General features: G+C 38.9%; 1 protein-coding gene across 1 annotated transcript; it reads right to left on the reverse strand.

Moving 5' to 3' along the window:
* Positions 1 to 11,481: 11,481 nt before the first annotated feature.
* On the reverse strand, positions 11,482 to 16,488 carry zbtb1 (zinc finger and BTB domain containing 1). Its single transcript, XM_084090924.1, has 2 exons — positions 16,201 to 16,488; positions 11,482 to 14,908 (listed from the first exon to the last, which is right to left on the reverse strand). The coding sequence occupies exon 2, from the start codon at positions 14,902 to 14,904 to the stop codon at positions 12,871 to 12,873; it is 2,034 nt and encodes a 677-aa protein (XP_083947050.1). The 5' UTR covers positions 14,905 to 14,908; positions 16,201 to 16,488; the 3' UTR covers positions 11,482 to 12,870.
* Between the last annotated feature and the right edge of the window lie 574 nt (positions 16,489 to 17,062).

Genomic DNA, 17,062 nt, shown 5'->3' on the forward strand with positions numbered 1-17,062 from the left:
CCATGGGGACTTCTTCATCACATTAAGCCTCCAGTCGACCAAACTGCCTCTGAGCAGATTCCCATTAGCTTTAGATGAGCAAAGAGTGTTTACGCCATAGCAATATCAACTTAAAATGGGACCTCACTATTTTTTTTCCCACCTTTTGACCCATTTAAAACGCAAGGAACTGTATATTCCCTGCATTTAGATCCTGTGGGTAAACTTAATAAATAGAAACATACACTGAAACCATTAATGGAACACTTTTATGTAAAGGTTTATGGTGGATTTTGACAGTCTTTATCAAAAATATAAGTGGAGGAAATCTAGCACTATTTATAAAATCTAAATAGCAAATGGTCTTTTAAAATAGACTTAACAACTGAACAAAGATCATCTAACTACCTGGCAGTGGTTAAAACTGACACAGAAGTATAAATTGGGCTTCAGGCAGATCCATAGACCACAATGCAACATGACTGTGGTGACAGCAGATGGTGCTTAATTTACCCAGACCCCACACAATCTAGTGTATTATATTAGAGTTATTTTGACATTTAACCACATAATACTTGTAGCTACCTTAAGCTGACTGTTAAAGGCCTGCGCCCGGTTGCATAAAGCACCTTAAGTTTTTCCCTTAAGTATGATACTTAAGGGGCGATTTCCCCTTACCTAAGAGAATAACTTAAGGGTGTTGCAAATAATCTCTTAAACGGTTCTCCCTATCCCTAAAAATTATTCTTGGCACAATGATCTTCAGCTGGTTCCATAAATTCAGCCATGTCGTCTTATTTTTGTCCGCGTTACTCTTAAGGTTACGATTTCCAAACCTTAAGTTATACTTAGGGAAATGACCGTTAAGGGGTTTTATGCAACACTTGACGCTTTTTAAGGGATTACTTAAGTGAAAAAACAGCGTTTAAGGGAAATTCTAAGTGTTTATGACGTTTCACTTAAAGAAACCCTTAAGTAACACTTAAGGGTTTTTTCTGCAACACCCTTAGGTTTAAGGGAAACATAAGGGAGAACTTAAGGGAAAATTACACTTAAGGTGCTTTATGCAACCGGGCTATTGCAGGCCTATTTTTATCATTTTCGTTTGTGTATTTTTTTTTATTTTGTCCAACAGCCCAAGCATACATACAGTTCTATAGAATGGTGTAAAACAAATTCATATTTAAAAAACTAAAAAGAAACTATAAATAATAAATCAGCTTCATTGCGGATTTCAAGTCATCAAGGGTTTGGGGCGTTCCATTTAAAAACATTGCAAGGGATCCGCCTGTAGTGGGCACTCGTGCAACGTAAGCAATGACGCACATCCAAGTAAGCAAGATGAAGGGAAGTTAGTGAGGGAAGGGCCTCAAAAATTGGACTTAAACAAGGCCACTGATGAGCCAAAACATTCTGACCAGTCTAAGGTGAAGTGAATATCGTTGATAATCTCCTAACAAGGCCACATAAGGTCTGGGTATTTTAGATGCTAATCAAACAATCAGTTCTTGTAATCAAAGTGTAGAGTGCAGGAGAAATGGGCAGGAATAAAGTTCTGATTGACTTTAACAAGGGCCAGATTGTTATGGCAAGGCACTGGTCTGAGCCAACAGAAGGTCACACACAATTTTAATGATGGTTATGGGAGGAATGTGTCACAACACAGTGCATTGCACTTTGTATGGGGCTGTGTAGCCGTAGACCAATCAGAGTGTCTATGATGACCCCTGTCCACTGCTGAAAGTGTCGGAACTGGACCTTGGAGCAGTGGAAGAAGTTCGCCTGGTCCGATGAGTCCTGTTTTCTTTTACATCACATGGACGGTGTATGTGTGCCCTGTTTACCTGCAGAAGTGATAGTACCAGGATGCACTGTGGGACGAAGGCAACCTGGTGGAGGAAGTGTGTGATGTTCTGGGCAATGATCTGCTGGGAAACCCTGGGTCCGGCAATTCATGTGGATGAAAAGTTTTCCAAGTGCCACCTACCTAAACATTGCTGCAGACCAAGTACACCCCTTCATGACAATGGTGTGGAAGTGGCTTCTTTCAGCAGGATAATGCACACTGCACACATTGTTCAGGAATGGTTTGAGGAAAATGATAAAGAGTTCAAGGTGTTGATCTGGCCTCCAAATTCCCCAAATCTTAATCCAATTGAGCATCTGTGGGATGTCCTGGACCTATACAAGTTTGATCCATGGCGGCTCCACCTCACACCCTACAGAACTTGAAGGATCTGCTGCTAACGTCTTGGTGCCAGATACCACAGGACACCTTCAGGGGTCAGCTTCATGCCTCAGATGAGTCGGCAGCACGCAGAGGACCAACAGCATATTAGGCAGGTGGTCATAATGTTTTGGCTCATCAGTGTATATTTAAAAGTGTAAAGTGTAACCACTAGGGGCAGTAAACATGATATTGTACTTTAGATTACAATCTACACTGAAACTTCAGTCTTAATAGGCAATCAGATTGTTTTTGCTAAGAAAAAATAACATGCCACACAGATATACAGTAATGTACAGAAGATGCACATTGTTGACCATTCAAATGTTTGGGGTCTGTAATATATATATATTTATTTTTAAAGGATGCATTAAATTGATCAAACGTGACAGTAAAGACATTTATAATGCTACAGAAGATTTCTATTTCAAATAAATGCTATTCTTTTAAACTTTCTGGAGGATCACGTGATACTGAAGACTGGAGTAATGGGTGCTGAAAACTCAGCTTTGTCATTACAGGAATAAATTACATTTTAAAATATATTAAAATAGAAACTGTTATTTTAAATGGAAATAATATACATTTTACCGTTTTACTGGATTTACAATCAAATAAACGAAGCCTTGTGAGCATACGAGACTTATTTCAAAAACATTACAAAATAATACCAACTCCAAAATTTTGAACTGTCATGAAATTGATTGTCCAATTTAATTTATACTCCTATAAGGCATGTATAGTGTATCAGGGTGACATTGTGTATGAAATCTCTGTGGCATCAATCATGTTGATCAATGTCACTGTGTGTAATTTCACCTGCAGCAACATTCTGTCCATCCTCTTCAAAGATTAAAGTCTTTTTAATCTCAAAGATTAAAATGATTTGTTCTTTGAGTCATAATTCTATTATGGTATATGTTCCAAGAGTTTGGACTGTGAAAGTATTAGTTCACCTTGATTGGCCTCTTTTATCTTTTGTGGATTAACTGAAGTTCCTGAGGATTCGTTGTCTCTGGTTTCTATCTGACATTTCACAGGGGTCCTCACAGGACAAACCACACAAATACCGTGGGTGTTTGAAACACTAGGGGAGCAAGACAGGTGCCCTCAAACGAAAGCATTTGTATATCACCCATAGGGCTAGAATAACTGACATATGTCACCTCAACATAATTAATATTAATTATTATTATTTGAATAACAGAAAAGGAAATGAGGGCGAAAGGTAGCAGAGAACCCATTTTGCGGTTGGCTTCATCTCTGCATGTATATCTTTCAAAACAAATACATCCACCTTACCCTTCAAAGGTTTTGTAACACTTGGAAACTAGTGTCCCAATCTGACCTTAAATCATACAGAGATTGAGAAATATAGAGACAGAACTGTGCACGTCACATAACCAGGATTTGCAGGATCCAACCTGCATTTGGTGATCAAAAGTAATTGTGTTAACAATTTTTAGTCAAGGTTATTCACAAAGGGGAGGAATTGATTTGGTGACGCACACATTTAATCTTATCAAATACCATCAAGAGCCAACCTTGATTAATATCTACACTCGTTAAGCAGGCCAAAATACAGTTTTAACACTTTTTCCTCTGCCAAAAACTGATACAGTGGATGACTGTGAAGATGTCATTAAATAAACACACAGCCAACATGTGCTGTCTCTTTCCCTACATCATTACGGAATAAATTTATAGCCCACGTTTTTTTTCATCATGTATATTGTTTCCCCAGCAGCTGAGGTTCTTGGCAAATAATGTCAGCCACATTTTTAACCAGCATGCAGATTTAAGGGACCTATGGGTCAGTTGTCATTTTGAAATATTTCAAGTCCTTTTACGGCATGAGGCTCTAAAAGCTATATCTCACATATACAGAAGCACAGAAGCTATCTGTAAACATTCACGGCCAAAAAGTGTGTCAAGAAAAAAAAAAAAGACAAGTTAACTCGACATACAGTAGGCTATATTTTTATTTTATTTTATCTAAAGGCCATTGAGTACATGACTCAGCTACATGAGTCCAGTCACAGCTTTTCACTCTAAGTATTTTCAACTGCCTCTTGTGTGAAAGGACAGACGGTGGGAGTAACAGATAAGGAGAAAGTGGAAAAAGCCAAATAAAAAGTGAACCTATTTGGGGGTTTTCTAGCATCACATGCAATTGGTGTAAATAAATAAATAAAAAGTTGTGTTTTTCCTTAGTCATTTGACATGATGACCTGGGTGCCTGTCTTAAATATATCCACACATGACACATTAGAGCGTGGGTGGACTGGAATAAGGAATCAGCAAGAAAACTAAAGATTTTATAAGGTCAGCCCAGATCGAACGAACAAACCATAGTCGATGAACTCATCAAAGTTCAATCTTAAGTCACTCTGGACAGAGGCATCTGTTGAATGCCTAACAAAATGGCTAACTAGAAGTGTCCTGTGGTTTATCTGAGCCTATAATACTCATGAAAGATTAATTCGGTAAAGAGGAGTGACAGCCAATGTCTGTGCTAAATGACAAGTAATGAAGCAACTACAAAAGGACCAGGTGGCTGTAAAGTGCACCTTCAAGAGGACCATGCCTGTAAACATATGACTGGAGTGGGTGGATGATGTGTTATGGAAACTCTCCATTACTGAAGTCGGCATGACCAGCTCCCATGAGGACCAGACACCCACAGTCGTGACAAACAGACCTGCCTTAAAAGGACATCATGAAAACCAGACTAAATCAGAGGGGCACGAAATGAGACGGGCTCTCTGGGTCCGTGATCCAAGGCAGAACTCTGCTGTTTTGGAACATATAATTAGGGATAATGGAGAAGAAATTCAATTAGCTGGGTGTAACGGAAACAGACTGCGGCGTCAAAGATAAGAAAAAATCATTATGTAGTTTAAGTCATTTCTGGTTTTAAGCAATTCTAAAGAAAGTTTTCTGAAGAAAGTCTTCATGTTATAAGGGTTGAAATATACTTTACGCAAGAATAAAAACCAGTAATCATTTATTTGTCATTCTGTCATTAATCTGGATGTATTTTCTTAGTTAAGTTGCAATAAACATACGGTTCCTACTGACTTTCTCAGCAAGGTTCTCTTCAACCTGTTGCTCTGCCATGTTTACCTGATACTAGAGAAACTCAGAGGCGGCGTCCGAAATCACATACTTCCCTATAAAATAGTAGACGAAAACTTGAAAAAATAAGTATGTCCGAATTCACAGTAGGCTACTCATAAAAAAGTGGGCAAAAAACTACCCGGATGACCTAATTCTTCCGGCGAGATTCTGAAGTGTGCATACGAAGGACACTTTACTATCCCATGAGGCCACGGGAGGGGATTTATTAATGGCAGTGAAGTGACGCAACTGACGCTGGGATGCAGGGTTGGGGGTTACTCATTACAAGTAACTTGAGTTACGTAATCAGATTACTTTTTCAAGTAACTAAAGTAACGCATTACTTTTTCAATTTACAACAAAATATCTAAATTACTTTTTCAAATAAGTAACGCTAGTTACTTTTACACATTTATTGACTGACAGCTCTCCTGTCATCCCCATGTTGAGAGAAATAGTGAGGAGGTGTTGTGTGCGCTGTGTAAACATGATGGTTATTTTAGTTCTAAACTAATTGTGAACATTCATTTACTCATCTCACTTGCACGAAAACATTCAGTATTCCTCAAAATGAATAAAACCAGTAACATGCAATCTCAGAATTGTACGCAAAACTTTTATAATTAACTATATTAAAGCTGCATTCCGTAACTTTTTTGGGTTAAACATTATCCAAAATAAATTTTTGAGCAAGTACTTAACCAGCCAGTCTTCAAAACGATCTGTTTGCCTTAGCTTGATTCAAAACGGTAAGCTTGTAATAATGTTTTTAATTCCAGTGGTACTGGTGGATTTCCGCAGGAAATTCGAGCATGTCTTTGCGTCATTACGTCACATCTGTACACATAAGAAGGTGTCCCGGCTAGTATGCTGTATTGTGTGTGAGGATGTTGGAGGTGGAGGTGGACATAGCCTTTTCTCACAGCACTTGATATAATTAAACTTCGGATCCAGAAAGGTTCAAACGACAATCACCAGTGACAACTGGAGATTCACCCGTTGTAAAATGCAAAAGACTTCGTTCAGACTTCGGAGTGGCTACAGAAAAAAAGAGACTGCAACCGGGCCCATGCGAAAACAAGGTTAATATCGGCATTAGGGCATATAAGGGCATTAAATTTAGTCAGGCAATGCTAATGTTGTTAACATTGACAGTTTGAGAACAAGTAGAATTTGCACGGTTTGACTTGATATGATAAGCGATCGTTAGATTTAATCAGCGCGATTTACTGCAATGCTTTTTTTCCCTTAGTTGGTCAGAACAGAAATGGATGTTACTTACTTGTTCAGATGACATTTTCCGGTGAAAATTCTTATGATGGTCATACTTCCAAAAAGTAGAATCTGTGATTCCGATTGACCAAGTGTCCACACCGGCACGGTGACTGACAGCCGCACATTCTCCTCAAAACATTGGATTCATCCGTGCTGTGCCATGCCGAGGCACAACCGACAAAGTTGATTATACTGCGAATAACTGTAATTGCAGATTTCGAACAGAGATGGCGACAAAGAGGAAAAACTACAGACTGCAGCTTTAAATTACACAAATATACTTTATGTATTTAATCTCACTTTATTAACCAATGTCTTTGCTGCTGACCTTCAATGATCTAATTCAACCATAGTAATAACGAAAAATTACTAGTTCTTTAATCCAGAATGGCAGCACAGCTGAAATGTTTGTTTGAGCTGCGCCCTCTACTCTTCAGGCATAAATATGCATTTCCTTCAGCCTGAGGCTTATTCATTTCACTTTTGGTGTGAAAGGGCCTCAACAATTGCCAAAAATAGAACTAGTTTTTTTTTGTTATTATTAAAAAGCAAACAAGCAAGCCCAGCCCAGGTGAGAAAAAGTAACACAAAAGTAATGTAACACACAGAATAGTACAGTATACTAATGTAGAATAGTATAGTATACTAATGTAACACATTACTTTTCATAAAAAGTAACTAGGCCCTGTTTACACGAGAACGCTTGCGGGTGAAAACGTAAAAATATTTTATCAGATGTGCCTTTCGTTTAGACGGCGACGGCATTTTTGGGGCTTAAAAACGCAAAAAAGTGAAACCACCCTCCAGAGTGGAAATCTTAAAAACGCTCTACTGTCGCATTCCCGTCTAAAGGGTAAAAACGCAAAAGTCTGCTAGACAGTGAAGGCACCGATCTGCTCACAATCTGCTTCACATTGCCACCTAGCCGCCTGGAGTGCATACTACATCGAATTTCACACACTTTTGCGTCACCATTTGCACGCAGATTTTGCGTTTTCTCTTCAGATCGTTTCCGTGTAAACATAGCCTAAGTAACGCATTTAGCTACTTTTTAGGGGAGTAATGCAATATTGTAATGCATTAGCCTACTTTTAAAAGTAACTTTCCCCAACACAGCTGGTAGGTCACATGATAATGACGAATGTAGTATGTCCAAATTATATTCATACTATATAGAACGTACTCTTTTAGCGGTCGTGAAATAATGGTTAATTAATTCATTAAATAACTTTAAGTATTGTGGTATACCGCCATGTTTCTTCCCACTCGTATTTACGACATTGTGGTGGCGTTCATGTGCATTACTCGTAAATACGATACGAGATGACTTGAACGCACCATATTTACTTATTAAAATATGTACCTACTCAAGAGAGTATGCGATTTGGGACGCAGCCGCTGTAAAAGAAAACAGTCACTCTATAGCGCCCCTTGCGGCAATGCTAAGAAAGCATAGCTCATTTAAATGCGTCTGTGTTTACGTTTGTTCACGTAACAGTGAATACCGCTGTTACCCGGTTAAATATTACAGATAATGTTTTGTCTGCCAATAAAGAGATTATAGTAAACTGACCTGAAAATCGTTTATAGATTTAAATAGAAAAATAATATTCCAGCAATCATGTCATGATTATTTGATTTCTAGTTCAGAATCAAAATTAGATTCATTCAGACAGTTCACTCACGCACTGAATCGTTTGCAGCGGCACTCCGAAATAATAACGGGTTTCTTTGACAGAAAACAAAAATAACATTGAACGAGGTGAATCCATGTAGGAAACAAAAATGTTTGTCAACGATGAAGCAGCTCTTAATTGCGCATGCAGCTTGTGAACGACTCTGAATTTCAGCAGTTCTATGACAGTATAAAAAAAAGAATGTCAAATATTGAAATTTTGTTTTGTTTTTTGATGGAGGGCTTGTGCCCTTGACTGTAGCCTACTGTTGAAAGGCTAGAAATGGAGGCTTTAAGCTAGAGGCTTTTAACTCACTCACAATATATAATGTAATCTGAATACACACAGCCAAGACTTGTAATATATTACTTATTTAGTAGACTGAATTGTGTCAGCCAAGCAGACACAATAAGCTGCTTAAATGCACTCATTGGGCATGAGTACATAACCTGTTCATAATGTGGTATAAAAGTTACAAACGCATTGATAAGAATAAACAGTGCCACCAAGTGGATAATAAAAGAATAACATGAAAACACATAAACAAAAGCAGACAGCGTGTGCTTTGTGCTTCCACTAAACAAACATACTGAGGAAATACAAGCTAAGCTACATGATGACAGGGACAAAAGACATTAGGTTCACTTGCCACTTGCCAAAAATGTCTCTTAATTAAGAATTTGAAGGTAAGCCTATAATACAAAGAGTAGAGTTAATAGAAAAGTAGCACATTACATTAATTTACATTAAATACAAAAGGCAATATACTTTGAATCCTTCACATTTGTTTGGTCTGAAATATAGAAGAATTCCACATCTCTAATCAAGGGTCTTTTTATTAAACACATTCTGCCATCTTAGGTATTTCCCCAAAGAGAACCAAAAGTTCCTTTCCATGCTACACTAATTTGGTTGGACAAATACAGAGTTTGTATGCGTCACAGTGAGCACCGCAAGGCATCTAGAGATGGTTTCCAAAACCACAAGCTCATTGGCTGTAAAGGCAGTCAAAAGCTGTTGGGGGAACATGTAGGCATTAAAAGGCTTTTAACCAGACATAAACTCATTTGAAAGCCTGAGATAGGGCCTGTTTTTATGCAGATAATTATAGCAAAATACAGGCTATGTATGCGAGGGATGGTTTTGTGCTTATCTAGAATTTGGGATAGAAGTGGCCTAATAACATTTAGGATTACAACCCAAAAGGAGATGTCTAAGATGATTTTAAAAGATAATTTAAAAGCCTTTTAATTCCTCCATGTTGTAACAGCTTGACTGCCTGTGCAGCCAATGAGCTTGTGGTTTTGGAAACCATCACTAGACTGCCAAAAAAGATTGTAATTCAGCTGTATAAAATCCCTAAGATCATCTCCCCTAAACCTAACCTGTAGATTGTGGTAGGCTATATGTATAAAAAGCACCTCTAGAACGTCAGGCCGAATATTATGACAGAAATGTCACCATCTAGAGGTTAGTGATGGCACTACCCTCCTGGAAACAAACAAACACTGTAAATGCTCGTTCAATTTGACCCGTGTGTTTGATTAGTTCAATATGTTTTTACTTTACATACCTACACAGATCACTCCTTGTTTCAACTTTGCACCTTAATTTCAAAATAAGAGTCGTGACTTTCTACTTTTCTTTTGGACACACTTTTAGATGACACGGGTAGGGTGATTGGTATCAATGCTAATGCACATGAGCTAATGGTGCGTTCAAGTCATCTCGTGAGTTGTGGGCGTATCACTGAGAAACATGGCACATGCAACATGTAAGGATTTGGCAATGGCTTCATAAATTAATTGAAAACATAAAAAACAAAGTAGGCCTACACCTGATGCACATTTATTTGTTCTTCATTTTCTAGAACAAGAGTTCAAGAACCTTACTGTATATTTGTGTAATTAATTAAGAGAATGTACTCTTACTCATCTTACTCCGACGAAAGTGACTTGACCTGCCGTCGTAAACACGACTTCCTTCCCACCTCGTAAGTACGAACTTCCCAGGAGGACTTGAACGCACCATAATACACGACTTATAATGATATATTCCATTGTCACTGCAGACAATGTAGCCAAAAGAAATCAGCAAAGCAAGCCATTGACATACACAATCCAGAAAAGTGATATGTAATCTAAAATGCATGTTGTTGATCTCGTATGTTAAATTTAACAAATGAAGCTTGCAGTTGTAAACAAAGTTACATAAATCTCACAGCAAATAATGCACCAAATTATAATTCGACCCTTTTAAAACAATTTTGTGGATTTATCTTTGCAAGTTATTGTGTTTGATATGGTTGGTTAAATAAAGGGATAAAATATCCCAGATGGGTTTGGAGTGATAATTTGCATGGCAAATATTACACTGCCATTGTTCAACAGTCAGACGGCTATAATAATTCAGCAGTCAGCCTGTATCTGTCTACAGTAAATACTTAATATGATAAATGAATCATTGTCAAATAAAACAGTAAATACATCCTATACAAATATGTTTTGCATTCCTGTTTGCTATAATTTCATGTCAATTACATCAAACAAATCACCAATTTTTAAACTTTTATTTAAATCCATCCTTTTTAATCCAAGAAAGTATGAAACACTGAAGGGAAATTTTAAAATATTAACAAAAACCAGTATTTGCATATATTCCTTTTAATATTTCTACCACATTTTCTCACCATAAGCTTAGATCACAACACAACTCAAATACACAGCTGAAAAGCCTGTGCAAATGTTTGAGCTGTTTGTCTGTACATGTATATTACTTGCTTGCTTTGGTCCTTATACTCTATTTGTTTGATAACCCTTCACAAACGTGACTACTGATGAAGAATAGATGTGATCTGCATAAACCCCACTGTAACACAGTCTTGATATACTTTTACAAAATCAATACATCACGTCATTAATTTACCTTAGCCTGAAGAATAGGCCAGTTGACTTGAATGTGGCAACTTATTTCAAACAGAAGCATGGAGCACCAACTGTCCAAAATTATCCAGACTACCTGCTCTTAATCCAATCATTTACTGCTCCTAGATTAATCTGTATAATCTCATGGCCACGTTGATGGTTCTCATTGATCGCAGCTCCAAAAATCTGCACTGTGGCCTGTATGAACGCCATGTAATTCAACTTTTAAAAACACAAAAACAAACCAACCTGGTTATTTCATAGGACATTTCAGACAAGATAACGATTGCAGAAGTGCTTGTTTATTAATACAAACATGTAATAATTTACCCTACACCCTTGTGCAAGCATTATATTGCATTTTCACATACTTCACATCAAGCCACAATAACTCTACAAGGTGTGAAATATTTGAAATGTTAAGACCTCTTATAAGCCGAGTTAAGCTTTATCTGGACCCTAAACAAAACCACATAGCTCAATTGCTCTGAACAATAGTCACATAGTCCTTATTAGAAACAGATACTGTAGTTTGCGTAAAAACTGAGAGACTTTATAAATCTGTTTATATGAATATTACATGAATATCTTTGGGATACTGAAATAACTACACACAATAAATGTTGATTTAATCCATTAAACTCTGTTCACATCAACTCTGTGAATGCACAATAAATTAGGGTTGAACTTACAATAGTTTGCATAGATTCCTGGGTTTTGTATGAGTGACGATTAAGCATGGACAGCTAGCTGAAAGGCATCAACAAGAGTGTTTTTCTTTGCTTTTTTATAGTATTTTTAGTGTTCTGGTGCAAGGAAGGAAAAGTGCCCGCATACTATTAGCAATCTATTCTCCTTATTAAATCTGTGCTTTAAAGGGATAGTTAGCCAAAAATTTAAATTCTGTGATCATTTACTCACCCTTGAGTTGTTCAAAACCTGTGTGACTTTTTTTCTTTTGCAGAACACAGAAGATATTCTTAACAATGTTTTCATCCACACAATGAAAGTCAATGGGGTCCAAAACAAGATTAGACCCTGTTGACAAAAGCCGTCTGTAAAAAGCAGACATTTTTCAAGCTAAACTATCTTTTTAAGGGCAATTGTATATGGAGCATTATGACAGGTAATGGCACCAGAGCTATTTGAAATAATGATGAAATGGTAGCAGTATGTGCTTGAATCTATGCATTCACAAAAAAATAAAGAGCACCACCAATAACATAAAAAAAAACAAATGACCCCTTTGACAAAAGTTATCAAATACTAAAGTTAAAATGTTGGTAAACTTTAAACTTTAACAAGCCAATGTGCACCATCATTAAAGCTTTATGAACAGATATTATTAATTGGATGTAAAACTAATAGCCATGGGTTTCCTAAGTACAAACCTATATAGCATTTTCAACTGAAACACCACTGATAGTGTGATTTAGTCGATATCTAGACTTAACTAGTGTCTGGATATCCATCCTTAAGTATAAGAAAAGGAAAACAAAAGCTTGAGGCACTATATCCCACCAAAAACATTGAGCAAGACATCCAGAATTTGCATACACATAGAAAGTGCAGTTGTAAAGGTTACAATTGGTGTCTAAGTGCATAGATTTGTTCTCACATTTACAGTATGGCTTATTTCAAAGATTCAATGGTTGCAGAGAGAGGCCTCTCATTGTCTCTTGGTGTGCTTGGAGTTGTAGTGGCTCCGCATGTCTTTCCGGAGGCGGAACTTCTCTCCGCAAACGCCACAGATGTACAGATGCACATCCATGTGCTTCTCCAAATGCTCGGCGCTGGGGAAAATCTGGAAACACACCTGGCAGATAGTCTCTCCGGCAGATAGGTGAGAGATCATGTGTCGCACATGATCATGTTTAAGGAACGTACCTTGATCGCACACAGGGCAGACGTACCGCGCCATTCCCTTGTGCATGTCAGTGTGCAACCGAAGCTGTCGTTCGCGCAGGAACTGTTTCCCGCAGGTCTGACAGGTGAACTGCTTTTCCTTGGTGTGCACGGTGTAGTGCTCTCGTAGGTGACACCTTTGGTAAAAGCCTTTGCCACAAATTGCACAGAAATGCTTGCGCCGATGGTCTGGCTCGCCGCTGTCTTCCAACAGAACGGGCCGGAAGGGCTCCTGTTCCGGACAAGACAACGTATGCTCCACTGCAAGACTTTCACTTTCAAATATCAACCCACAGAGCGGACACCGAAAGCCCAGGTCGGCTCCTTCCAGCAAGCTTTCATCCATAGCCTCGGCATCTTCAAGTAGAAGTGAATCCTCACCTGGGGAGTCCGTCTCGGCTCCTTGGGGTTCACCACAGCGCTCTGCGTGCTCCTGCAGCTGCCTGCCTTTAATGAGCACTTGGCCGCACCTTCCACAGGCACAGATATGTCCCATGTGGCTGGAGATGTAATGAGCAGACTGATTCTCCTCCGTCAACAGGGTTCCGCACAACTCGCATGGAATGGACGCACCATCTTGCTTTTCCTCTTTGATCCGCTGCACCTTTGGATCCGTCTCTAACCCTGTGCTTTGGCCCTCCAAAGCATCCATGGCGGATACTCCAGCCTCTTCCTCGCTGTCAAACTTGATCTGGTCTGCAAGATTGTCTTTGTATGCCCTGGTACGAAATTTGCAGCTCCCTACGTTATGGTTCCCTACCTTCACGACTTTTATAGTTTCCAAATCGCTCTCGGAGTCATTGTCTCGTTCCACTTTAATGGTTATATTCCTGGAGAAGGCAGCTTCACTGTCCATGCCAGTGGCGACAGACCTAATCACGGTCTCTGCATCCAGCTTGTGGTCTGTCCAGTCCTCTTCGCCCTTGCAAACTGCTCGGTGTTCATCCGTACCCTCGGAGTTCGAACTCTCGGCTTTGCCAGCATCACCGTTACCATCTTTGCCGACTTTGGGCGTCTGGAAAGCTTTGCGATTGGTGCATGTGAGGATGTGTTCGATGAGCAGCTTTTCACAGCTGAACACAAAGCCGCAATCGTCGCATGTGTATGTGCGTCCAAACCGAGGACGTTCTTTCATGGCAGAGCTTCGGCCTGAAGTTCTCTTCCTCAAGTCACACGGCTGGTCTACAACAGTCTCTGAGTGTGGCTGAGGGTGTGGAATTGCCACATCTTCAGAAGGCCTGACAGTTGAGATGTTAATGGTTTGACGAGCAGTTGTGGTTAAGGCTTTTGCTGTGCGTTCATTCTCAGAAGGGCTTGGTCGCTGCTGCTCAAACATTCGAACGCCAAACATCATCTTGCCTCCAACCACACTGGATGAGGACGAGGAACTGGACGATGAAGAGGACGACGCAGATGACGAGGGAGTCAAATTGGACGTTCGGATGTCTCGGAGGTCCTCGAGAGAGTCTGGGATGTAGTACATTTGTAGGTAGGTCATAGATGATTTCAGCTCCTCAAACTCATAGTGATCCACAACGATTCGGCCAAGGTACATGAGCTGCAGGATGAGATCGAAGCACTCTGCGCTGATATGCATGTTGCTGAGATCAAACCGCGCAGTCCCCTGCTGATCCCGGATGAACATCATTCTGAAGTAAGAGCTGCAGGCTGCCAGCACGGCCTTGTGGGCCCTGAAATAAATGTCCCCTATGGCAATGCAGCAGTCACAGAGGAAGCCCCATTCCCTTTGGTTGTTGAGCTGCTGCAGGACATGCTCACTGTGGCTTGGCCTTGCCATTACCCTGTGAACAATCATAAAGAAACACATAGTAATTAGTAAGACCCAAGTTTGAGGAATCTTCTTTTTCACAGGTGCCCTTTGGCCATGACCATCATGATAATGTATTGATTTGCAAACTAATTGTGGATGTTCAAAACAGAGAATGAAACATGGAGTTCAGGTGTCTCTAGATACGTTTTTAAAAGTTGAACTATTTTTAACTTGAAATGTCATGCTGTCAAAAAATTATAACACTCATCATGACAAGACACCCAAAAACATACAAAGACAAGTGAATGCGTATGCCTGCTTAAAAACAGGAAGAAAAATAGAAAACAACTTCTATGAGAGGGTTTTATTATGCATATTTTCAGCTGAAGAACAGCACACTAATTCAAGCACCGACACTAAAAAAAGCTTTTTAATGGTTTTGAAATGTATTTGATCAAAAACAGAGTAAAACATTTTAAATTATGAATAATTATTGCAATTTAAGATAACTGTTTTGATTTTAATATATTTTAAAATGTAATTTATTCCTGTGATGGCAAAGCTGAATTATCAGCATCATTACTCTTTAGTGTCACATGATCCTTTAGAAATTATTCTAATATGCTGATTTGGTACTGACCCCTAACTTTTGAACAGTAGTGAATATAAGAAAAATATAGATAAAATAGTCAAACTCACTAATCAACTAGATACATAGTCAGTATCGAACACCTAGTCGACATTAGTCACTCACACCTAGATGTAAAACTAAAGTAATGGCCATTTGGCAACATTAAACAAATATTTGCACTATATTGTAACCAAATGGACAACTCACCAGGTAAAAATTCCCTAAAAGGAGCAAACTTGGTCAATAAACTCAATTGACCTGGCTATAATAATTAATGGAATCTACAGTATAATTAATTAGCTTCAAATTTAGCTCGTTTCCGTCGTTCAGCTCCATCATAAAGCCAACAGAGAGGTTTACATCCCGCCCCCGCGTTCTCATTGGCCCATTTTAGAGACAGAATCATGCGGGCGTTGTGGCTGTCAATCATACACCGCACTTAAAAGTAAAATCAAACTACTTGGACAACACATAAAAGATCTGACCATACGATTGCCCATAGTGTCAACATTAAGTTTTAAAAGGATCTGTTACTACAGAGACAGCAGAACAGAATATATCTGACCGTTGTCGTAGGGAGATCTCTCACGCAAGCATGCAGTGCCACCCCCGCGCAGCTTCCCGCACATACGCTATGAGCTTCACATTACTGCAGCTCGTGTTTACACGCAAAACACACGGAAAATACTCACCGACGGTAATGGGCGCTAACTTGTAGCGAACGACAGAATTCAAGTTAAAACACAGAGCGAAGAAGTTCCACCTCTTCTGCCTTCGTCCAAGCGAAAACTTGGGACGAGAATAGCTAATCTCGAGGGCGAAGCCCCTTCTGTGCAGCGCGGATGAAAGAACTTCCGCACAGCCGCTCTGCGAGCTCTATCACCGCACTGAGATCCGGCCCCGCTCACGCAAATCCAGCCCGCCCCAGCACGCGCAGCACAGTGAAAATGCAACCAAACCATGTATGAAAATATGCTCTTCAGGACGAATGCGTTAACACTTGTGTTGAAACCGAAAACGAAATAATGATGTAATATATCTTACATTTTGCAATTTTTTTAGCAAGAACTAGCCTACTTATTTGGTAGTAGTTTTATATAATGCAATTTTTATATAAACAATAAAAATCGCTACCACCATGCCAAGCATTTTGGGGAACTGAATTTCTTCAGAATAAGTTTTTATTTGATTATAATTGAAATGAGAAATATAACTATTTTTGTAAGCCTACATTCATTTAACATCACATAGCTTTTTAGGTTATTTATAAACATGTTGTTTACATTTTTACATTTGATATAATTAAAATTCTCAAAAATTTAAAAATATAGGCAAATAAAATATTTGTATTCTAGCTATTGTGTTGTTAAGTCTGTGTGCTACGTTTTTACACAGATGAGTTTAAAGATGTAGGCTATGATTTTTCAAGTAGGCTATTTAAGTTGTTAGAAGTGTCCCTATGTATGTGTGTTAAACTAAAACAATTTCATGAGCGCCTTATGAGCGCTGTCACTTTTTTGCTAACCTGCATTTGCTCTCTCGTCCATGCAGGGA

The sequence above is a fragment of the Abramis brama genome, assembly GCF_963993115.1.
Source record: "Abramis brama genome assembly, chromosome: 18".
Classification (NCBI taxonomy): Eukaryota; Metazoa; Chordata; class Actinopteri; order Cypriniformes; family Leuciscidae; genus Abramis; species Abramis brama.

What these genes read in the sequence shown, in the direction of transcription:
- zbtb1 (XM_084090924.1), bottom strand. Translation starts at nt 14,904, where the DNA reads ATGGCAAGGCCAAGCCACAGTGAGCATGTCCTGCAGCAGCTCAACAAC.